Genomic DNA, 25483 nt, shown 5'->3' on the forward strand with positions numbered 1-25483 from the left:
TCGAGACTCCCGTATTTGCGCTTTTTGAGGGCCTCGGCCGCCTCCGCTGCCGCGCCGGCTTTGTGTGTAGTACCGTGATGGTATAGTATCTCTGAAGAGGAGTAATGTAATGCTGATAATAATGCCATCTCTGGGTTATGCTGGACATCTATTCCTCAGCCGTGGTGCCCTGCTGAGCTAGAAGCGGTATCTCAATTGAAGATTGAATGCAAATAAGTACCTTAAATTTTAATCATAACGTTCCATTTCCAGTTCACTCGTTTTTGAGATACCGCCTTTTAGCATAAGGAGGGCTGAGTGTGGCTAGATGTCATTCTTGTGTGTGTATGGTAGAAAACTAAATATACCAAACAAATATCTAAGCAGGTAATTTAATCGTATTTAATTAAATCTAGAAGAATATTATTTTAATAAAAAATGTTTTGATAGTGTTACTAACCTTACGTTGCAAATGAACTAGGAAACAAATTAAATTTGAAACTTAAAAGTAGTTTTTTTAATATCTAGCGCAAACTCAGAATAATGACTAAAGCATAGAAGTCGGGCAAAAATGCTTCGCAAATATGTATACCCGTACTTTACTTCCTTACGAATTAGATAATGTGCCGAAAAGAGATGCATATATGCTTGTTATTTCTCATTTACGTACGGTGTCATAAGTTTGATAATTTGCTAGGGATGTAACTGTGTCGACTTTTTATATCGATAAATTATGCATAAGTTTATGTGCCGTGTAAAAGAATAATCACGAAATTGTCAAATTGATAAAGCTGGCTAATGAAAGTTGAACCTGAAAAAACGCGGCAATTTCAAGAAATCTGTAGCATGCGGCTCGTTGAAATGAAATGAAATGAAATGCGTTGAATACAAGGATTGCATAACTTTTATACTTTTTATAATTTTCATATTCTAAAAATCATTAAAAAGTATAAAAAATATGCAATCCTTGGATTCAAAGAGCCGCCTGATATGAGGGTTAATGCTTGTACCTAATATAGCTTTTATCTCATTTGCAGTCTACCACTCAGAACCGTCTAACTATATCTCTCTTTTTTATCATTAGAAAGAAGGCGAGCGATCTTAACGTGTCGTTTTATCGAAAAACACTTTGAAAATAAGTCACAACAAATATAATATACGATCATTTACATACTTTTGCTTTCATAAGTAAAATATTGCTATATTTATAAAAAAACTAGTCAATAAAAATACACGTGGAAATGGTTTACCGTTTTTTCTAATGCTAAAAGACTAAGTATAATTTCTAGTCATGTAGTACCAAATAGGAAATGAAAAAAAAAAACGTTCGTGTAATATATATTTTTTTATTTAATAATAGGGAATATTACGCGAAACTCGGCGTAGGTGGCGCCACTATCACAATCTGAGGGTCTATCGCGAAACAAGAAAATCGAACTTTCGTTATCTAACATCTCTGTCACTCTTGCGTATTCGAGCGATAAAGAGGCAGCTAGATAACGAAATTTCGGATTCGAGTTTTCCGGTAGGTCCCCTGAAAACTTGTCAAAAACCTGTTAAAGGTACAGTATGAATAAGTTACTCTACGGTGCACTAAAAAAGCTAGTGCTGCACTCTGGTGGCAGAACATTGCAGTAATATCCCCTATTCCTCGTCCTTTGGAAATCTGAAATAAAAAGTTGAGTTTTGTGACCAACAATATTAATAAAAAGAACATTCATCAATGATCATTAATGTCTTTTTTATTATGTCTTTTCTTTTTTTTTTCTTTTGTCTTCTTTTTCCGTACCCAAAGGGTAAAAACGGGACCCTATTACTAATACTTCGCTGTCCGTCTGTCTGTCACCAGGCTGTATCTCATGAACCGTGATAGCTAGACAGTTGAAATTTTCACAGATGATGTATTTCTGTTGCCGCTATAATTGGTCGGTCGGTCCCCTTGGTGCGCGCGTCCGACCCGCACTTGACCGGTTTTTAGTATTAAACTATAGTCTGGCAAACACAATCTGTCAGTAAGTAAGAACAAAGAAAACTATAGGTACAGTCGAAGGCAAAAATATCGATCCAGACAAATGGCTTAAAATATGTGAACACGATTTTATTGTCTGAGCGTACACATATTTTTGAGACTGGGAATGTATATATATTTATGCCCTTGACTGTACTCATCAATTAAAATGAGACAGTCCTGGGCCAAACTATAAGCACAGATTAATAAATATAAGAAAGCTGTAAATGTCGATAGGTTATTGATCTGAGGTCGATACATCACTATGCCAAAAATATAACCTTTCATACTTAGCAGAAAAGTTCGAAAATATATGCAAAAATCTATATAGACTTGAATGCAAGTAATAATTACATAAACAACATATCGATTTCAATGTTTAGGGTCAGGTCCTATAAATAAATTTCTTCAAAATTGAACAAAACTCACCGATTAAAGGTTATCGGTTCGTGCGTATTTTCTTTTCTTCCTGTATGCGATTTACAGCCCTCGATCACACAAGACATTATCACAAAGGGAACTTCAAACCATTACAAATAAAAACTCAGCACGTTTTCCAACAATCTTTCAGGAATAGCAAAAATATAATTAAAATAAACCAAATTGACCGCTGAAATTCCCGAAATATTTCAACTAAAATAATACGACTATGTCAAGTTGTTACAGTTGACACCTACCTGTGAAATAACGAACATATATTTTATTTGGCTGGATTATATTATAGAACCACATAGGACCATTTGACATTTCCCTCAGTTCATCTTATGACAATACTGAAAAAAACGAAAGAACTTGCGGATTGTTGTCTCACTCACTCATAGGCAAAAAGTAATAGCGTGTTGTGAATACGATATCTTTTACCAAGCTTTTATTTTTGCCCGGCTTCTTTGCTTTAGTCATTATTCTGAGAGCGCAAACACCGTACAATGACAGATTGACGTATTATGACGAATAAAAAAACCAAATGACGTTTGGTTTGACGGGAAATTTTAAAATTATTTCTAAGTTGGTTTTTAATATAAATTCCGTTTAAACATATTTTTGATCAGATTTATGTTAAGATATTAACTAACAGCGTTTCTTTATATCACAACCAACCTTGTGAGTTGTGTTGAGTTGTGCTCTTACTCATTCAACCAAACCAACGCAGGCAAGATGAAAAGCAATGGCGGCCGGGCCGCACCGAATATGTGTACCTTCTTGTATGTACATCGGTACAAGGACAAGGTAAGTAAATTTTCGAGTATATATATATATATATATATATATATATATATATAGTGCCCCGGAACATTTATTTATTATTTCATCTTTATCAAAAGCTTTGATAGAGGCTTCGGGCAAAGCATATTTATGAAATGTTGGCGATGGAACATGGAACATTGTAACATTTCAAATAACAACCGTTGAACTAGCACCATTCTTAGTGCCCGTAAGGCCCGTCTTTAGGTACCCGTTGCTCTGATTATCATAACTAAGATACTGTTTTCCGTGGCTAGGTCTTAATCTGATAAATCAACTACAACCTGCCAAAATTGGAAAGACCTACATCTAATGACAAAATCCATCCACAATATGTTTACCTTTGTCGACATTTTACATGAATTATATCCTGATTCACTGATTTCTTGTTACCTAACATTAAATGTGACAATAGCACACCCTTAAAATGCATGCTCAACACTCGCTATAAAATAATCTTTTTATAATTTTGATAACATCTTAACCGTAAATATATTTTCAGGTATTAAAAAGCTTCCAGAATAAAGTTGCGACACGGCAGGTATCGTGCTTTTCTTAGATAAGTTTTTCGATTTTGTCAATGGCAATTTCAGTGAACCTAAAAAAGGAAAAATCTACCTATGCGCTGTAACACCCAGATGACCGCACCACAAATTGTGGATAAAAAGCTGGAATGTTCTAAAAACTATGAAATATCCGACCAAAAATGGATCTAAATTAAATCAATAAAATGTTGGATCAATGAAGCTTTCCAAGTTATTTTGGGATCAAGAACTTCAAGAAGAAGAAATGAAATAGGTTGTCTCTGATTATTATTTAAAACATAGTCAGGAAATAAATTGTTACATACTATATATATATACCTACTAGCTGTTAAGATATTTTCACGCTGTATTTGCATTTGTCTTAGTTACTTGGAATGGAACGTATGTAAATAAGTAGGTACTTATAAATAATATATTGTACTTGATTCAACATAAGTTTTCATTTATTTATTCTGGAAAACTGATTTATGTAGTTTTCTAAGCATATACAAATGGAATTTGGTACGACAAAGAAAACTACATAAATCAGTTTCCAATATTAAAATTGTTACTTGTAGGTAAATAACCCATAAGTATGTGTGTGTGTGTGTGTGTGTGTGTACATGTGTGCGTGTTTACTGCATATACAGTCTCTTTAGTTGAGAGCAGGACCGCTAGAGGCAGCACTAATAGAGACGTGAACGTGAAATGTCCGAGAGTTTCTTATCTATTACAGTAATAACATATACTAATCTATGGTACCGTGGAGGTGGGACGGCGCTAGCGTGTCAACACAAGTTGCGTCCCACACGAGCACACGTCCCATCTTCCACGGAATCAAAGACATCCCGTCGGGTCTCTTGCCATCGTCTCTGGCGATACCGGCAGGCTCCAGTACAGCTGGAACGTTGATGGTGGCAAGTGACCGACGGATTATGTCGTTAAGTGCAGCGTGGCGCGAAAGGCGACCCGCGCTACGTTGGCAAGCAAGCCCGTGGCGCCCCAGCTGGTCCACCTCAATGCCAAGTACGAAGAAAAAAAATTTGTGACGATGAAGAAGTGAAGGAGGCTATTTCGGCTCACTTTGAGGGCAAAGATAAAAAATATTTTTTGATGGTCTACATAAATTAATTAGTGGATCTGAAAATGCATTAAACTCGAGGGTAAATATATTAAAAAAGAAAAATACTATTGTTATATTTAATTTGCAAACACTTCATTCCGCGAATATTTGTACCTCCCTTCGTACATGTGACAATATAATATTTAAGTAAAACTTGCTCGATCTATTGCAATTTTGTTACGGATATTCATATCCCATCCGATCCGGCAATAAGTGTGGCTTTTAGCGTGGAGCGCTGCACGTTGGGACCGATCGCATATCGCGTTCTTCGTGTATTATAAATTCAAAATAAGCAGTTTTAATATTACAAAAGTTGAAAGGTTTTCCAATTCCACTACCTAGAACAAAATGTAGCCGGTATTTTATTATTTTACAAGGAACAATAACAACCAAGAAAAAACCGGCCAAGTGCGAGTCGGACTCGCGCACAAAGGGTTCCGTACCATTACGAAAAAAAACAGCCAAAAAATCACGTTTGTTGTATGGGAGCCCCATTTAAATATTTATATTATTCTGTTTTTAGTATTTGTTATTATAGCGGCAACAGAAATACATCATCTGTGAAAATTTCAACTGTCTAGCTATCACGGTTCATGAGATACAGCCTGGTGACAGACAGACGGACAGAAGGACAGACGGACAGACGGACAGCGGATTCTTAGTAATAGGGTCCCGTTTTTACCCTTTGGGTACGGAACCCTAAAAAGCAAATGTCTTCGCCAGTGTGGTCTCCTTTTGCGAGACAACTGTGTCGCAGAAGGAGACCACCGCTTCCCAATATCTCGCGCCGCTCAACATGGCCGCCACAACGTTGTCCAGCGAGAGATCATTCGTCCCGATGGCTACCTCCAGTGCCCCACGCTCCACGGCCCAGCCGGGCTAGCACATGATTGGCGCGAGAGTATCTCGCCGCGACATAGATTACCCGTCCCCCTTTAATTCATACAGTTAGTAAAAGACGGGTAGTCTATCTCGCGGCGAGATACTGTCGCGCCAATCATGTACTCGGCCTACAGCGGACATAAAAGAACCTTGGCCGTCGACCGCAAAAACATCTAATTCAACGACTACAGACGGAAAAGTGGTCTAAAATGGCTTGAAAGTTAGTATGGGATTTCGTAATTTTTGAAGTGGGAAACTTAAAATTCATTTCCGGGAAAAATGTACAACAAGAAAACGAAGTTCAGCGATTTTTAGGGGTCCGTACCTCAAAAGGAAAAAACGGAACCCTTATAGGATCACTCGTACGTCTGTCTGTCTGTCTGTCTGTCCGTCTGTCACAGCCAAAACTGCTGGATCAATTTAGTTGAAATTTGGTACACATATGTAAGTTTGTGACCCAAAGATAGACATGTAACGTAAACAAATTAATTTTAAACACGGGGGCCACTTTTAGGGGGTAAATGAGAAAATTAAAAAATAAAGTTTGTCAAAGTATATCGTGTTACATACCACACGAAAGAGCTCATTGTGAGAATCTTAAATATATTTTTTATATAATTTTAGGACAAACAGTTTAGAAGTTATTCAAGAAAACAGGCAAAAAATGACTATTCCCCCCTTTATCTACGAAACTACTGGGCCAAAATTTTTGAAAAAAGTACACAAAATAGATCTTTATAGATCACCGGAAAACCTATTAGAAATATGCAGTCAAGCGTGAGTCGGACTTAATTACTTAGTTTTTGATCCGACCCCTACGGGTTTTTAAAGACATTTCGCATAAAAAATACATTGTTTAAATTGTGTAATGTATGGAACCCTTGGAACGCGAGTCCGACTCGCACTTGGCCGGTTTTTTTAATTACTCCCCATAAGAGGGTTTCAAAGTTCGAATGGTACTTACATTTAATTTTTTTAGGGAAAAACCTTAAAATGTTGTCTGTAAGTAGCCACAAATATCAACACTGTTAACTGTACATCGGTGAACCTTATTACAAAAGGCATAAGGTCCATCGATGTACAGTTAACAGTGTGGGCGATGGTACCTACATTATTTAGGCTTTCTAAACGGGTTGAAACTTTATATCGGTAAAAACTACATATTTGTCACTAAGCGCCACTTGCACCATCCCGCTAACCCGGGGTTAACGGGTTAAACCTGGACTTACCATGGTTATCAGTACAATTTGACACTGGGTTAACGGTTTAACCGCTAACCCTCGGGTTAATGGGATTGGGCAAGTGGCCCTAAGTATATATTAGGAGGTTTAACTATAATAGTTTTTGAAACTACAAACAGACTACAAAAAATCTTTAAAAACAGCGTTCATTGTAATGCACATTGCATGGGCCTTACGAGGCCATAAGCCAATATATAAGCCAAAAGCAGATAATAATATAAATTATGCGTGGTGGCCTCTGTGCTGAAATATTTAATCTTACCTTATAGCCCCGTAAGTCTTCGACAACGCACGCGAGCAGAGCGTCGCGGCCCACCGTCACCGTCACGTTGGTCACTGGCTCTACGAACCGCGGGAACAGGGATTCTGTAACAAGGAACAGTTTATAGTTTGAATCTTCTCAAATGATTTTTACGCCAAAGACCCTAATCTGTTAAACAAAAGCCATAGTTTCTTTTCAGGGAGCGCGTGGCCACTGTTCCTGAGCGCGTGCCATTCGCTGAGACACAATGGCCACGCGCTCCATACCATCATCTAAACATCTGTAACTGTACCCTTGTCAAGCAAATAAATGATTTATAAATTGGAAACTTAAAAAAATATATGGGTTTAATAAATAAATACATCAGTAAAAATTTTTTTAACTTCCATATAGAAAAAAAATAATGGTAGGTAACGTAGCATTCGATACCTTACATTTTATTAAAAAAAATTGTATGGCAATAATATACACAAACGCAATATTTCACCGACAAAATCGCAATTTCCTTTCCGAAATAAAAACATACTTTATACAAATAACTTTTTTTTAACTCCTCTTCACCCTTAAACCGCTGAACCGATTTAGTTGAAATTTGGTAAATAGATGTTTTAAGTCCCGAGACAAGATAAAATATAGTTTTTATCTTAAAAATCATACTTTGAAGGTGTGAAATTTGGTGTGAGGGGAATTCAGCTTCTTCGCCGAAGTTGAATTCCTGAGGTTAATACTGTTTAAATTTATGTTTGAAGTCATGTTTGGTATCATTTTCAACTAAATCAAACATGTAAGACCATCCCAAAAAATATTATTTAAATAGGTTCAGCGGTTATCGATTCCCCGTACAAATTTCCACCCCACTTTTCACACCCTTAAAAGATGACTTTGGTTATAAAATCTATCCTATGTACTGTCCCGGGATTAAAACCATCTATACCAAATTTCAACGAAATCGGTTCAGCGGTTTAAGATTAAAGAGGAGTTTAAAAAAAATCTTTTTTTTTAAATGTTGCTTTTACTTAGGAATGGTGTCAATGTTGATATCATAAATGAATTCAGCACCCCCGATTTATGCGAAAACGATACCAAACCCGGCCTAGCAATCAAGAAATGAGAGCCCTAAATAAACCTTCAAGAGCGGATATCTCAAAAACTACAAGTTATCGAAAAACTTGACGTAATAAAACTTGTAACAAATTAAATCTATTTTCATTTTGTATAAGTGGCCAAGTCGCTCAGACGCATAGTTTCCGAGATATAATCGAAAAACCGAAAAATGGCACCTTCAAACCCTCCTCTCCCCCCAGCACTAGGGTTACGGCCGGGGACTTTTGATATATTATGTTCATCTCCTAACTAGTCCAAACAAAGCTACGAAGTCAAAATCTGTGTTCCAAGCATTTCCCTCTATAACTTTTTTTGGGCATTAATTTCCATTTAATAGTCGAGGATAAATATGGACATTTATGCCTGATAAAAATGGACATTTATATACTGTTCACTTCGATTGTGAGTAAAATGACAAAAATATCCAATATTGTAGGTTATTTTACCGTATTTATTCAAGACTACAGAAAATTGTACTCGGGTCGGTCGGGAGCGCGGGGCACGCCGGTCGGGGGCGTTATGTCGTCTACGCACGACTTAAAGTCGAACTTCGCGAGCATGAGAAGTGAAAATAGTACATTTCAATGCCAGTGCGGAAAGTGTGTTATTATTCACGAGTCCCGAGATCCCGAGCCGAGACAAGAGAAAGTCACGGGACAAGTAAATAATGACACTTTCACACGTACATTGAACGAAGTTTTTTAATACATTTGCGAAAAAATCATAATAAAACAAATATTTATTACATGAGCATTGCACTTACAGTTACGAATTTTCCCTTGCGGTGCGACCCTCGGTCCGGATCGTACCTGGTCCAACAGATCTCGTTGGCCATTCAGCGCGGTAACGCTGCCAGCGTAATGGGGACATTTGAACCAGGTGCGATTCGTGACGGTTATTTTATTTAAAAAAAAAAAGTGACGAAGCCTGTTGCGGATATCATCATTGGTATTTTTGGGACGAAGCATGTTGCTGATTTGCATTTGTAGCCACCTGACGAAGCCTGCGTTGCGGATTTTTTACATGTAACTAAATATTATTATTTTTTAAGATTTTCTTTATAAATAAAATTATTAATTTTTATTTTCCCTTGAACTTGAATGATATTGTATATTATATTATTATTCAGCACTATAAACTACGTTGTCTTGATTTACATTGCCAAAATGAATCACATTAACTCATTTCATACAAAAACACTCTTACAGTTCCAATTTAAGTTAATTATTTTGATACAAAAAAATTTTAAGTGAAAATAGCGGGCGCCGGTTTTACTTTTTAATTTTTTAATTTTTCTGCCAACGTGACAATGATAGTTCCATATAGTTCCATTCAGCCAAATAACAAAAAAGATATAGCAACATCCATGGACAACTGGACTGACTGATCTGTAACACCCTATGTACACCTATGTTGGACAAATAATAATTTTATATTATTTGTATTTGGACTACGAAGACCGCTTAGCGTTGCTTGTTAGTCTCCATAGGCTAGTGACCAAAATAGAGAAAACATTGTCCAAAATTATAATTTAGCAAGGAGCAAGTACCAGGGCCTCACGCGTTACGAGAAGATGTCGCTGTCGTCGCTGACCAGCAGGCCATGCGGGCGGGGGTATGCTGGCATACCTTAGCTGTATACTTTTGGTTTGCTTACCTGTATAATTCTACTAGATTAAAGTTTTATTCTTGTTGACTCGTAGAAAAAGTATTGTATTAGTAGATCAAAAACCGGCCAAGTGCGAGTCGGACTCGCGCATGAAGGTTTCCGTACCATTACGCAAAAAACGGCAATAAAAATCACGTTGTAAGGGAACCCAACTTAATTATTTATTTTATTCTGCTTTTAGTATTTATTGTTATTTATAGCGGCAACAGAAATACATCATCTGTTAAAATTTCAACTCCCTAGCTATCACGGTTCATGAGATACAGCCTGGTACCAGACGGACTGACAGACATACAGAGCGGAGTCTTAGTAATAGGATCTCGTTTTTACCCTTTGGGTACGGAACCCTAATAAAATGCTTGTGGCGTTGTAACCCATGCCACTCGTCTTTTTTGACCCTTCTTATACAACGGTTGCATAATAGTACATAATAGTACACTGTGAGTGTACAAGTGTGCTAAGTTGGTCATTATACACGAGGCGATATTGTGCGCGCGAGCTGTAAGCGAGCGCGCAATAAGAAACCAATGCACACGCGTTTTATACGATGTTTTTCAACACACTTGGGAGGAAAAAAAGAAAGTTTCATATTAATCAAATTTTAATTGTTAAAACAGTAAAAGTCTAAAATATGTCATACTGCCGGCCGGGCCGCGGCAGGCGGTCGGGCGCGCCGGTGCCCGTCAGTCCGATCAATTAAAGAAGGCTCCGTTTCCATGCATATTATTATTAGCAATCAGTTACCTTCTTAACTCAGTCGGATAATATAATGAAATAGCACGAGTATTATAATATACCTACTGAAAAAGCATGCGTGTTTAATATCTAGGATTATGAGCCAAAAATCGGTGGAATAAAAACGTCGTTTTGAGCAAGTGTGTTAAAAAATACTATTATTTCACTGTATTGTAACATTTAAATAGCTGCAAAGATAAAATGTCGTAAACATAAGAAAAAAATTTTTCTTACATTTACAAACTTCTTTAAAATTTAATAATTTTCGCAATCGAATAAATTGGTACAAAGTAAAATCAATACGATTTAAATTGAATTGACGAGGTTCATTTGGAACCAAAACAATCAGCAGAAAGTGTTCGAATAATAGCGAACACATTTTGAAATCATTGAAAAAACTAATTGTATTAAGAACGGGTCACTCACGTATTCATATATTTAATATGTCTGTGTCTCACGGAAGTTTTGTTATTAAAACACTAATTGCTACAGGATAGTATATAAAATAACATAAGTACATACGAGTATTTGCAAGCAATTATAAAACGAGCAATCCATCAAAACTTGCATTAAACTTGTCTCCAACAAATACTGTCTAGCAGGTGTCTACATAGGTGAAGTTTATTGATCGCCTCCAATGACTCAATAGAATACTCTTACTCGGGCGACCTGTTCAAACGGCCATTTTTATTTATTCATCGTGGTAAAGCGAATGCTTGCCTTGCTCTTGTGGCTTCGAAGCAGTCCAATTAAAAAGTCTTACATTGATTGAACATGATGGCACAAATTCAGTTACAATTTTGAATAGAATACGATGTTGGGACCGTAAATCATCTTAGCTTTAAATTGGGTCCCATTCAGCAGAAAGCATGGAATTTGGCATGCATGTAGCTTTTGTAGGAAACAAAAAAACTGGACTTTATTACCATTCGAATTATTCAGACCCAACTATCGGCAAAATCGTTTGATTGTGTTGCTAGCCAATTTCGGATTGCCTCGTTTGTTTTCTACCAGCTGCAAATTGCTCTGATCTACCTAAACACAAGAAGTATGTAGATACGGATAAATTTTATCTCCTTGCAATATCTTTTGATGCCATGTAAAACAATTGTTTCCAATCATGATATTGTGGTACCTATTAGTTTAACCGCTGATTTAAGCTATATTAAATAGTTGTTTTGTTGTTTATGGCATTTCTCTATATACATCAATTTTATGCTTCCTTTGTTCAAACTAGCTTCTACACCCCATCCCCCCATCCTCATAGGATAAAAACTATCCTATGTCCTTTTCTGTGACTCAACCTATCTCTTTACCAAAGGCCTTTCAGGGTAAGGTAAGTGATTCTGCCATTTCTGCCCCCAGCGAGCCCCCAATTTATTTGCATGGTGTGGCTTTACACCAGTAACACATAATGGACAATTTAGCCGTTCTAACTTCATAGTTAAAAAAAAAGATCTTTCTTCAATATTTTTTTTATCGCCAAAAGATTACAGCGTGGGTCACAAATATAATTGTGCATTTACTAAAGACGATTAGTCGATTACTTAGGTTGTTTTAGCCGTTTGTATTTGTAGTTATAATGTAAATCATATGTTCATTTAAATAATGACTACGAAGTTAGAATAATGGCGATTATAAGTAAATATATATGAAACAATGTGTAAGTATTTTAAACGTTTTGGGTATATCAACAATAATTTAAAATAATTTTTAAGAAAAAGAATACCGACTTCAATGGGGGATGCCGTTGAAAGATTACTTATTGTTGATGGTGCACTCTTAGATTCCAGACAATGAAATGAAATAGACAGCATCTTTTGCCTAATTATGTAGAAAAGGAGGTAAAACCACCCACTTTTCTAGTAGCATTTCGGTTCTAGGGTCGCAGTTCTAACCTAACCTAACCCACTTTTCTGGCCACAGCCAGCCTCCCTGGCTCGCTGTGACCCCGAGTGCACCATACTCTGAGAGTGGCACCTGAAGCCGATTCCCCCCCCCTACCCCTCCCGTTACAACCAAAGCTGAAAGCAGAGACGCTGTAAGCGGTGGCCATGAACCTGAAATGTGAAGCGTGAACATGTCAGCATGCCCTCTTCTCTTTTTGTTTCTTTTGTTTCGTTTTTCTTTTGTTTTATATATAGAAATATGTATGAAAATTCCTGATGCATGCATCTCCCAACCTGGACAGGTGTCTGTCGGGTGGATGACACAGCCAACAATAGGTGAGACACCCACAAGTGTCTACCGGTGGTCGTCACAGACGTGTCGCTCTAGCAGAAGCCTTAACGGAGAAACTCTTTTTTCTCCGGCCTTTCAGCACTGGCTGGGGCAAGGATCTGCCGGGGCCTCACAGTTAGGGTAACCGGTTGGAGGTTAAACTCTTCACACGTTGGAAAGTCGTCCGTACAACAGATACTCTGTATCACTCCCCCCTTAGTTTTGCAGTAGTAACTAGTGATGGAAGAGGTAAGGAAAAGAGGGTACTGCCAGGAGACGCGCAAAAACACATCTCCGAAGCAAAAGAGCAGGCTTCCAAGGGTAGCCCCACCCAAAAGAGGGCGCCCACAGCCACACGAGCGGTCCACAAAAGATCTCCGATCCACCCTTCCATCAGCGGGCAAAAGATAGGAAGCCCATAGTTGCAACTTATGCATGCATCAGAAATCCCCCATCCACAAGTCGACTCAAATGTAGTGATAGCTCGGGCGATGGTCAAACATGGAGATGCCGGAAAAGGCGTCAATATGTCTGACTTGAGCACCCCGCAGAAACCAAACGGGAGAAAGCATGTTCTCTCCCGGCCTTGCAGCACTGGCTGAGGCAAGGATCTAGCGGGTAGTTAAGCTTCCCTTTTTCTCTTCCCCCTTGCACCCTCACCTTTTGTCGAAAAAATTTTCAAAAATTAAAACAGAGAGTGGTCTAAACACTGCGAGTTAAGGTTTTTAGTCGGTAAGAGTCCGACACTGTCTGGGCCTCCCTTCCCAGTCGTCCATGATGGATTTTCCTTGAATCGCAGTCTTTAAGCCTAAAATATTTAAACGTAGATAAAAGCAAGGACTCTCGTCTTTGGCCCTTCAGGCGACTCCCCCCCCCCACAAAAAAAAAACACTTTTCTGATAGCATTTCGTTTCTGTAAGGGTCACAGTTCTAACATAACCTAACCTACTTTTCTGATAGTTTTGTTCTGTGAGAATAGCGGTTCAATGTCCATGTCCGGCTGTCCGGGGCCAAGTTTGGGCCCAAGTTCAGTCTGTGTCCGGGTCCGAGTCGGGGTCCGGGTTCAAGTCCGGGTCCGAGTTCGGTCCGGGTCCGAGTTGGGGTCCATGTCCAGACCCGGGTCCGGGTCCGAGTCCGGGTCCAAGTTTGGGTCTAGGTCGATAACGAAGAGAACAAATCGCCAAACGTGAACTATGTGTCACGGAAGAGTTCCATTCTGATCATCATCAGCAGTTTCACTTCATCAAATGTCACTTTTTTAAATGTAAATGCTGGATTTGTTGATGAAAATACAAAAATCACTATATGTATGCCTTTCACATTTGAGGAGCTCCCTCAGTTCCTCATGGATCCCATCATCAGAACTCGAGCTTAACAAAAATGTGTCTTGAAAACTTAAGTTGCTTAACAAACATAACGAAGAGGACAAATCGCCAAACGTGAACTATGCGTCATTGAAGAGTTCCATTCTGACCATCATCAGCAGAACCACTTCATCAAATGTCACTTTTTTAAATGGAAATGCTGGATTCGTTGATGAAAATACAAAAATCATTATATGTATGCCTTTCACATTTGAGGAGTTCCCTCGATTCCTCATGGATCCCATCATCAGAACTCGAGCTTGACAAAAGTGTGTTTTGAACACCTAACTTGCTTAACAAACATAACGAAGAGAACAAATCGCCAAACGTGAACTATGCGTCATTGAAGAGTTCCGTTCTGATCATCATCAGCAGTTCCATTTCATAAAATGTCACATTTTTAAATGCAAATGCTTGATTTGTTGATGAAAATACTAAAATTACTATATGTATACCTTTGACATTTTAGGAGTTCCCTCGATTCCTCATGGATCCCATCATCAGAACTGCGTTTTGACAAAAACGGAACTAATCTGTATGTATATACTTACAATAAAAAAAAGAATTTTCAAAATCGGTCCAGAAATGCCGGAGTTATGAAGTAACAAACATTTAAAAAAACATACAACCAAATGGAGAACCTCCTTCTTTTGAAATCTTGAAGTCGGTTAAAAAAAGACAGGCAAGGCCAAGGGCCAAGTCAGACTCGCGCCCTGGTTCCGTACCATCACATTTAAGTCCAACACGCTTCGCCAGTTTTTAACCGACTTCAAAATTTCAAGAGGAGGAGGTTTCCAATTCGGTTGTAAGTAAGTAAATATTCTTTATTGCACCAAAATTATATAATTCATAATTAATTAATAATAATTACTGAATACATTTATTATTTACAATTACAATTATTAAATTACAAAACAAAAAAAACAGAACATAAAAAAAAGCACAAGCAGCATAATTAACAACTAATCAAATAACCCACCCCGAGTCACTCCAGGCGCAAAAGTTCCCAACACGCTCGCTGCGTTTCCCCGTTGAACCGCAATAGATTAACCTTTGCACCAGGAATGACCCGGAGCGGGGCGGGGGATTAATAATAATAATAAATTAATTATTAATTATATAATTATATTATTATTAATTATTCGGTTGTATGTTTTTCTATGATATATATATATATATATATATATATATATATATATATATATCATATAAATTATATTCTTTGTTTATATTCTTTTTCAATGTTTGTTATGTTCCGTCATTTATCAACCGATTTAGAAAATTATTATTTTTGTTTAAAAGTATATACTTACATATTGATCCCATTTTTGGCGAGGCCGGTTCTGATTATGGGCTTTATGATGAATCGAGGGAACTCCTCAAATCGTATAGGCATAAATATAGTGATTTTTGTATTTTCAGTAAGCATATTTACATAAAAAAAAAAATTGATGAAGTGGAACTGCTGATGAAGGCCAGACCGGAACTCCTCAATGACGCGTATTTCTCGTTTGGTAATTTGTCTTTTTCGTAATTTTTATTAAGGTGGGTTTTTAAACAACATTTTTGATCAGGTGCCATATCTACCTGCAAAAAAAGGGTCGTGTAATTCTAATTGGCACCTGAGCGCGGGCTTGTCCAACGCTCAAAAAACTGATTCCTACAGTATGACAAACACGCATTAAAGACAGATGACAAATGAAGGGAAAATGAAATCTCTAAGCATTCGTTTTTAGGGTTCCGTACCCAAAGGGTAAAAACGGGACCCTATTACTAAGACTCCGCTGTCCGTCTGTCCGTCCGTCTGTCCGTCCGTCCGTCTGTCCGTCTGTCCGTCTGTCTGTCTGTCTGTCACTAGGCTGTATCTCATGAACCGTGATAGCTAGACAGTTGAAATTTTCACAGATGATGTATTTTTGTTGCCGCTATAACAACAAATACCAAAAACAGGATAATATAAATATTTAAATGGGGCTCCCATACAACAAACGTGATTTTTTTGCTGTTTTTTCCGTAATGGAACGGAACCCTTCGTGCGCGAGTCCGACTCGCACTTGGCCGTTTTTTTTTAATTTATGTAGAAATTCCTTTAACCGCCAAATTTGACTAATCACTGTTTATAGTCGATTCAGTAGTAACGTCACATCACAGCTCTAATGTGATACACATGTCGATACGCACGACGACGTGGCAAAGCCTGTAACAATCTATTTAGGCTAAACAACCTGAGACACGGAAAAATATCCGCGAATGATTGATGAGTGTGAACGCGAATAGAACAAATCCATCCGAGCCCCATCAATCTTTAGGCACGGCGGGCCCTCCCTGCAAGCGACGTCGCCGACTCTAATGAAAGAAGAGCTTACCGAGCAACGAATAAACAATCGCGAAATGTTGTTTCGAATACACCGCGAAGACTGATGATCGAAGGAATGTGCTTTTAAACTAGCCATGAACTTCTTTCGTAATTTACTAGCTCGGGGGATTTATTGCTGACGTCTTAGCGGTATACGCGGTAATGTATACTGGGTCAGGTATATTTTATTTAAATTTTTGGGTTATTTATTATTGCTAGGTTGTTGTTCAGGTATTTTGAACGCTAAAAGCTGGTTTTAAGGTTCTAAAGAGGTCACAAGGATTTTTCTTGTAAATGGAACTTAATTCTAAATTCTCGGTGAAGCATCAAAGCACCAGCCATGACTTCCTATCCGCAATCAGTTGCGACTACGAGCTGCGTCATATATTACAAACCGCCGAAACAATTGTAATATAACTCATTTATTATAGAGTCCTTTATGAACGTTTTACTAATTGTTATTTAATCTTGTTTCAAATTTAAAACGATCATACCAAAGATCGATGCAAAGATAGGTCATCACGATGTGACTGACACAGACTGACAAATAAACCTGCAGTTGTATACATGATGTACTAGTACACAACTACGTGTGTGTACAAGTTTTAAAAATTATTCAGCAAAATCTTAAAAACATTTATGAGGAACTAATTGTAATTTTTATTCTTAGAATTTTTCCTGTATTTAATTTTGCCAAGCACTCGTTTTAGCCAAGACAATCAGTTCAAAACCATAACAAATTAATTATTCAGAAGTTTTGTTATATACCCTCATTGACAAACAAATACTAGAAATATTCCTTTTTCAAAAAATCATAACAAAAAAAACCGGTCAAGTGCGAGTCGGACTCGCGCACGACGGGTTTCGTACCATTACGGAAAAAACAGCAAAAAAATCACGTTTGTTGTATGGGAGCCCCATTTAAATATTTATATTATTCTGTTTTTAGTATTTGTTGTTATAGCGGCAACAGAAATACAGCATCTGTGAAAATTTCAACTGTCTAGCTATCACGGTTCATGAGATACAGCCTGGTGACAGACAGACAGACAGACGGACAGACGGACAGACGGACAGACGGACAGACGGACAGACAGACGGACAGCGGAGTCTTAGTAATAGGGTCCCGTTTTTACCCTTTGGGCACGGAAAAACGAATTATATTGTGTGTTTAAAGACTCCCCTCCTGTATACATATAAAGTGTGGCATCATTAAAGCAACGAGGTTCAGTTGATCATGGCGAGCCCAGTGAGTGGAGTGACTTTGACGAATCAATCTCAGCGTGCTAAGTTTAGTGCTCGGGCTTGATTACCATCGACGGTGGAATGCAATTAACACGGCGTCATATTGTCAACTGAGACACTTATTCGAAACAGACATTCAATGAAACGTTTGCTTACATTTACGCAGCGTTCTACGTAGGCGAACAAACCCAAGAAAATTAAACAAATCTGCGGAAATAATTCGTGGTTTTGAAAATTGGTATAGTTATACCTTGTGGTGTTCATATGAACATACTAAAAGTCCTCGGGGGTGGGGGTTGTGCTGAGGGTGTAGGAGGGGGTTGAAGGTACCTTTTTTCCGATTTTTGCTTGTATCTCGAATATCTTTACAAATAGCATTATAATTATTTCGAATCAAAGTTTCTACATAATATTTTCTACAAATTAGGTTATATTTATTTCTACTCTACGATCAATACTTTAGGAGCTACAGGGTGTTTAAGTTGACAAAGAGATAAAAAATAGACGATATAAGAAAACGTCGTTTTTTCGTAGTTGTTCATCATAACTGACATTTTTAGTATAGAATAAGCACGTTGAGTCACCTGCTGACCAATACTGCTATAGTTTTTCTTGAAAGTCTTTAATAAGCTTTCCTTTCACGATTTTTTTCAAAAGTTAGACCATGGTCGAGAAATGGGGTGTTTTTTTTTTCGTTTCAACCCTATAGTGTGGGGTGTCATTAGATAGGTCTTTTAAAATGAATATGAGTCTTGAAGAACATTTTTTTGATAAACGTAATATTTCCGGAAATATTCGCTCTGAAAGAAAAAATAATGTTTCTGAGTCCTCCTCTAACTTTTGAACCATGAGTCCAAAAAATGAAAAAAATCGTGAAAGTAGAGCTTAGTAAAGACTTTAATGGAAAACTATAGCGAACCTGATCGGTTCAGCCGTTTTTGAGTTTTTGCAAAAAATATATTTTGACGGATGGGTAACTACGGAACTCTACACTGAGCATGGTTCGACATGATCTTGGCCGTTTTTTTTTTATTTGATTAGTAGGTCACTAAGCTTGCTTATTCTAAACTTAAAAATTTGAGTTATGATGAACAACTACAAAAAAACGACGTTTTCTTAAATCGTCTATCTTTTATCTCTTTGTTAATTTAAACATCCTGTAGCTCGTAAAGTATTGACCGTAGAGTAAAAATGAATATGACCTAATTTGTAGAAAATTTTATATAGAATCTTTTGTCCAAAGTAATTACCTATAATGATATTCGTACAGATATTCGAGATATGAGCAAAAATCTGAAAAAAGGTACCTTCAACCCCCTCCTACACCCTCAGCACAACCCCCACCCCCGAGTACTTTTAGTATGTTTATCTGTACACCACAAGGTATAACTATACCAATTTTCAAAACGACGAATTATTTCCTCAGATCGCTCATTTTCGGCTTAGTTTGACGTAGCTAATATTACACCTGCCTGGCTTGTGGTCGAGTATGCCGCTCCCGTATTGGCTTACACAGCCACGAAAAACGTAGTCGCCCTACTTGACACTGCTTGTATGGTCTGTAAAATAGACTCGAAGGCCAATGATGATGACATTCAGCTGCAGATAAATCTGACCCCTTTATATAGATTTTTTTATGCGAGCTGACTGTACATTTTATCTAGACAGGAGTAGTACTGATATACTTAGAAAAAAGTTTTTTTGGTAAAAGATACGTGTTACTCTTTTTATTTATTTAGGCGCCATTTTCAGTCATAATTCACACTGAATTCCAGCAATTATGAATCTTATTTTGACTGAAGTATGATTTAATTACACAAATTAACCCTATCAGTGGCATAGGTGGGCTTAATAGACCAGTGTTTGGAACACGATTACGCGCGGCCGGTTCATCAAGCCGTAAGTGGTCAACACGTGCCGCCCGCGCCGCGCGCGTGTCCCTGCCCGTGCCCGCGTATTTGCCTAATTGCCACAGTGCGCTGTGACAAAAGTCCGGCCGGACACCCACGCAAATTAGATTTTCTTCCCAACCGTACCTACGTATTGTGCCTTACTTACCTCTTTTATCTTAAATTGACTGTGGCTCTAATTGAAAAATTCATCAGAACCGTTGTGGGGTTATGTTTCAAATGCGGGTGTGACAACTTAATTATGAGGTTGTTTTTTGTATGAGACTTTACGGTCTGTTCATTTATTTAGAAATAGATTTCTAGTAGTCCTAGTATACCTACTTACTGACCAATAAACCATACTATACTATGCGGGATTTTACAAACGCATCAATCCGTTGATGACATTACCATTCTATTTTATTCTATTACGCGTCTGCACGTATTTTTTGATAAGTATCATAAGTTTAATATGTGAATAGATTATACACCGATGTATCAGTGCCATCCAGATGCACTGAGAGAGATGTCATGCATGCTCGTAGCTCATTTTCTTATGCTTCTTGCAAGTTATTATTAAAATCAGCTACACGTGACAGCGGCATATTTAATGTATTAAAAAACCAAGAGCAGTATTATAATTTTACAATTAAAGTTTTGATTTTGTTATACCATAGAGTAACTTATACTAGAGCGGTACTGTCATAGTAAATTTTGTAACCCCAGTAAATTCACTGCCATCTGTCGACACACTTTAAAACTAAAAATAAATATTTATAAAAATACGATATAATGTATTTAAATATGGATAAATGATTTTTTTATTTGCATTAATTATTTTTATGATTTTGACCCATGTTCTTTCACTGGTATGCGTTAAAATTGTTAAATAACAAACGAAACCGTCAACGCCATCTATACGACTGTAGGCCAAAGCTAGTAGCGCCCTCTGAACGAGAATCAAATTTTCTTGATTTTTGAGGCACGTTTTTTCCTTAGACTGTATCCATCTATTACGGAGTTATATCTATCTTTGGTTATACGTAATACGATGTTGACGCATCTGTTTTTGATTGAATATGATATTAGATACTCTCTTTTAATTTACTAATAAATAAGTGCGAGCGAACTAATAGCACATAACATAAATATTGTTGTTAATCATTATCAGATAAATACATAACAAAGATTTAAAATATGAATGCCGTACCTCACGCCATACCTAGTTTATAAAAGGTACAAGCAGGAGCCTATTACATATAAAATCACTAATAGTATTAGCTTATTATGAAATAGGCCCCAGGACTGCACGCAAATATAAAGGGCCATGGGTGCTTCATGTTCATGTTCATGCTCATGCTCATGTTCTTGGTCATGCTCAAGCTCAGGCGCATGCGCATGCTCATGTTCATGTCGTGCTCATGCTTATGTTGTTCTTCGTGTCCGTGTCCTTCATTTTCATTCTCATTACATATTTCTCAATAACAGTTTTGAATGATTCACGATTAGTTTCACTAGACTTATATTGACCGGGATATGGACCGTGATTACCTTTTGTATTGTTTTCGAGCCTTTAAGGTTTTAAGGGGAAAGTGCCTGCTCTAGGGCCCATAAATTCTAGGCAAAATGTAAAAAATACTTACAAATACTCCGCCGCGTCATACTTTCTTATATTAAATCCTTGTTTAATTTTTCTTTAATAAGCAAAGTAAAAATTCTATTATTATATGAGCAAAGTATTTTCTGTTTTACTTTTCTTATTTATCAGACGAGTAGAAACATAAAACTGAAGTAATTTGTTTCAAAGGAAATATACATAATATTTATAACAACAAAATCATCACAATTTGTAGAAAATCTTTTTAAATACTCGCACTTAAATGTGGTAACAGGTTACGCTATACCAATAGGGAGTATTACTGCAATGTTCTGTCGCCAGAGTGCAGCACTAGTGCACATGATAAACCATAGAGTAACTTAGGCAGTACTAGGCCTTAAACAGTTTTTTGACAAGTTTTCACTATGATATCGATGCATCAAGGTCATAGACATAGTATATACAAGTATTTATAGACATGAAACCGAACGACCAGGGGTAAGAGATAGACATGTTCATGTATTGAGTTTCATGTATGGCAGCATAATCCTTTTTCTCTTTCACTTATAAATTTCGGTATTTCGCCATCGTTTCCTTGCTATGATGCCATAACCCGACCATGAAAAAGACCAAGCATGGCACTATTTTCTCTTTACTCTTATAGGAATCGCAATAAGACTATCTTTCTCTATCAAAGAGTGTCAGGCCCTTGATCAAGGTGGTATGTTTACAGGTGGGCTACCGCGAAACGCAAAAATATATATTTCGTTATCTGCCTCATCTTTATCGATCGAATAAGCAAGTGATAGAGAGGCAGAAACCGAACTTTCGATTTTCGTGTCGCGGTAGGCCCTGTAATTGTGCTAGTGACGCCCTCTACGCAGTTTTACGTAATATTCCCTATTCTATCGAAACCTGTTATGAGCTTTATTTAAGAATTATTTCCCTTAAAATTTAGTTTTTTTCTTCGCAAGTGTGATGAAAACTGAAAAACGTGTGTAAGTTCGGGGGTAAGAATATTACAAACTTGTATTAATTAACTCCAGCCTGCGGCTGTCGCGAATTAACAGCCTCGTTTCCAATATTTTACTTACCCCCTCGCTGCACTATGTACTACTTATTACGTTCAAAGCACGTTCAAAGATTACGTATATATTTTTCACCTCAGCATCTCGAACAAGCCTACTTTCGTCACTCCCTGGAGTGAGGAAAGTGCGACTTTCCTCACTCCAGGGAGTGAAACAATGTAGCTTTTTAATTTAGTGAAGGCCATGAACTTCATACTACGGTACGGTACGGTCAGGTACAGTACGGTACGGTACGGTACGGTAAGGTACGGTACGGTACTGTACGTTCCGGTCCGGTCCGGTCCGGTCTCGTCTCGTATCATATCGTATCGTATCTTATCGTATCGTACATATTATAATACTTTTTTTTTCTGTTTATTCTGTGTAATTCGAAATACATTTTAACCTTTAATATGTTCTCACTACTGAGGTGAAAAATTATGTGTGCAACACGAGAGCAAAGTTATTTTACATCTCGTGTTTTTGAGTCCCTCGCTACGCTCAAGAATCTTAGAATCTTTCGCTTTCTCGGGACTCAAAATAAACACTCGCAAGAAAAACCAACTTTCCTCTCTTGTTGCACAAATAACTATTGTTATCTGCGTGATCTGCGCATGAATGTTAAATTTGAAAACAAATAGTTTCTCATTAGAGAATTATACTCGTAGTTTATTGTTATTATTTGTCAGCCCGTTGTGTCCCACTGCTGGGCAAAAGCCCCCCTCTGTTTCTTCCACAGTATCTCTGTATCCAATCTTCTCGAAATACGTCTAGGTCGTGTCACCATCTCCTGTGAGGTCTGCCGTGACGCCGCGCTATTTGAAAACTAAAATATATTAAATTTTAGCCCCTTTAAAACTTTTACTGCAATAATTCAGTATAATTTGGTATAATTATTTCGATTACTTAATAAACATAGCATGTGTGTTGAGTGTCGTGTGATAACTATACAATACCTACTCAAATAATTTAAAGAAATCCGTAAAATTCTGTCACTGACCTAGTTAAATAGAAACAAAAACATTTTGCTTTGTGTTGTTAAATAATTCGTGAACTCTCACACAAACATATTTCATCGGGCATATTTGTGGTAATTTGACATTGTCGATCAGAGATAAAATTAACTGAGTCGAATGCTACAGGGCTGCTATAAATATAAAACCGATTTCGACAAATGCGAGCGGCTATTCTCTTGCGGCTGCACAGCGGCTCCGCTGCGAACCTATTCATGAGTATCGATTTTATGCAAAATGCAACAAGATTCACTTGGACATGGCTAGTACGTATTGTGCGGTATACCTATCAATCTCGCAGCAATTACGTACGTTGGTATCGCTATCGACGCTTATAAATGGCTGCGAATGGCGGCGGGGTGTCGAAATGCGAGGCTTCGTCGTGCGAAATGGAGGGAATTGGAGTTGTGTATACACATGAACACAATTAGCGGTTAGCTGTGGATAAGGCGGCGGGCGAGCCCGGCCCCCCACAATAAGATGCTGATAAAGCCAATTTAGCCCGGATCCGATTTCTCCGCCCTGTTTATTATCAGTTGCGTCTAATTTTAGTTTTAGCCATTGTTCAAAGCACGCACAAACATGTACATACGTAAGTTGTGGTTAGCTGTTATATGAAGTTTGCGAATTATAGCGCGAAATGATTTTCTACGCGCATTTAATTAGTTACTTTAGTGCCGAAAACTATTCCGATGCGCAATATGCTGTAAAAGTTTGGGTGTTTATGATACTACTAGCTACAATTACCCTCTCTTAGAAGATTGCCAATTCACTTTGTCAAAATGAGGAGAATTTAAATGTAATATTCATTCAGTCGTTACATTAGGTACTTACCTATTACTTATCGTGTATTATTTATAGTTTATAGTATTAGGGTGGGGACAAACTGAGCCCACGTACGCAACATATGCAATGCATTATGAAATCTGGACTCTGAAATTTGTATGCTGAGAAACATACATGTCATACGTAACGCAACGCATGACAACGTGGGTTCAGTTTGTCCCTAGTTTTATAAACATCAGAAATACGTAGGTATTTTTAAAAATCTCCACGTCTAACGTGCTTGTGCAAAAGAAGCAAAAACTAAGAAACATTTACGTAAGATTATTATAGCAAATAAAGGAAATAGTAACAAAGCATACACGTTGCCAAGCAGCGAAAGCGATAAGAATACCAAGACCGTATGAAAGTTATAAAAATATCTGGATGACAGTTGGCGTTATATTGCTGTTATAAATCAGTAGTGGGCGACAGAGGAGTGTTGCGACGACGAACTACGGGTGTAGCGTGACGCGGCGTGCGACGCTGGTGCCGCAGCGTGTCGGCACGGCGATGCCACGCAACGCAACGCTACTGCATAAATATCACCCGAACATTCACCAATGCCTTATCACCCGGCTATTGAGTTTCACCGTTGCTTTATTTGTATACGTGTTGCCATCCTCGGAAACCGTCAACGACAAAACAAGTAGCTTAAACTTTGCCAGTGTTTCCCTAACTCCATCCGGTATAGTTCTCGTGGCGTTAACTGGGCGTTTTGGAATTCGGCACGTTTGTTTGGAATCTGATACGAGACTGCGAAATCTATATGTTATAGTAGTAGTAGTAGTAAGTAGTAGTAGTAAATCACTTTATTGTACAAAACAAAAATTGATAACATGAAATTCATATAAATTTAGGTACAAAGGCGAGCTTATCCCTATAAGGGATTTCTTCCAGCTAACCTTAGAGTAAATGAGTGGAAAATTCGAATTAGATAGATAGACAAACTTACAGAACGTACAATAATATTTAAGAAGGAAAACTACAATATTAACGTCTACGAATAACTAAAATACATCAATTGCATTATGCAATAAAATAAATATGTACTAGCATACATAAATATATAGTACTAAATAAATATTAAATAAATATATATATATATATATATATATAATATATAAATAATATATATATAT

The 25483-nt window shown here is 37.5% G+C and overlaps 1 protein-coding gene and 1 long non-coding RNA gene across 3 annotated transcripts in view; both read right to left on the reverse strand.

Moving 5' to 3' along the window:
- Window positions 1–25483, reverse strand: part of LOC134751414 (uncharacterized) — a 440348-nt gene that overhangs the window by 170455 nt on the left and 244410 nt on the right. The window lies entirely within an intron of this gene.
- The window catches only part of LOC134751079 (opioid-binding protein/cell adhesion molecule-like), a 77387-nt gene that overhangs the window by 25946 nt on the left and 25958 nt on the right, over window positions 1–25483 (reverse strand). Inside the window, exon 2 of the mRNA XM_063686425.1 lies at window positions 7262–7365. Coding sequence (XP_063542495.1) covers window positions 7262–7365 — 104 coding nt within the window. The remainder of the gene's footprint in view (window positions 1–7261; window positions 7366–25483) is intronic.

Source organism: Cydia strobilella, chromosome 2 (genome assembly GCF_947568885.1).
Source record: "Cydia strobilella chromosome 2, ilCydStro3.1, whole genome shotgun sequence".
Classification (NCBI taxonomy): domain Eukaryota; kingdom Metazoa; phylum Arthropoda; class Insecta; order Lepidoptera; family Tortricidae; genus Cydia; species Cydia strobilella.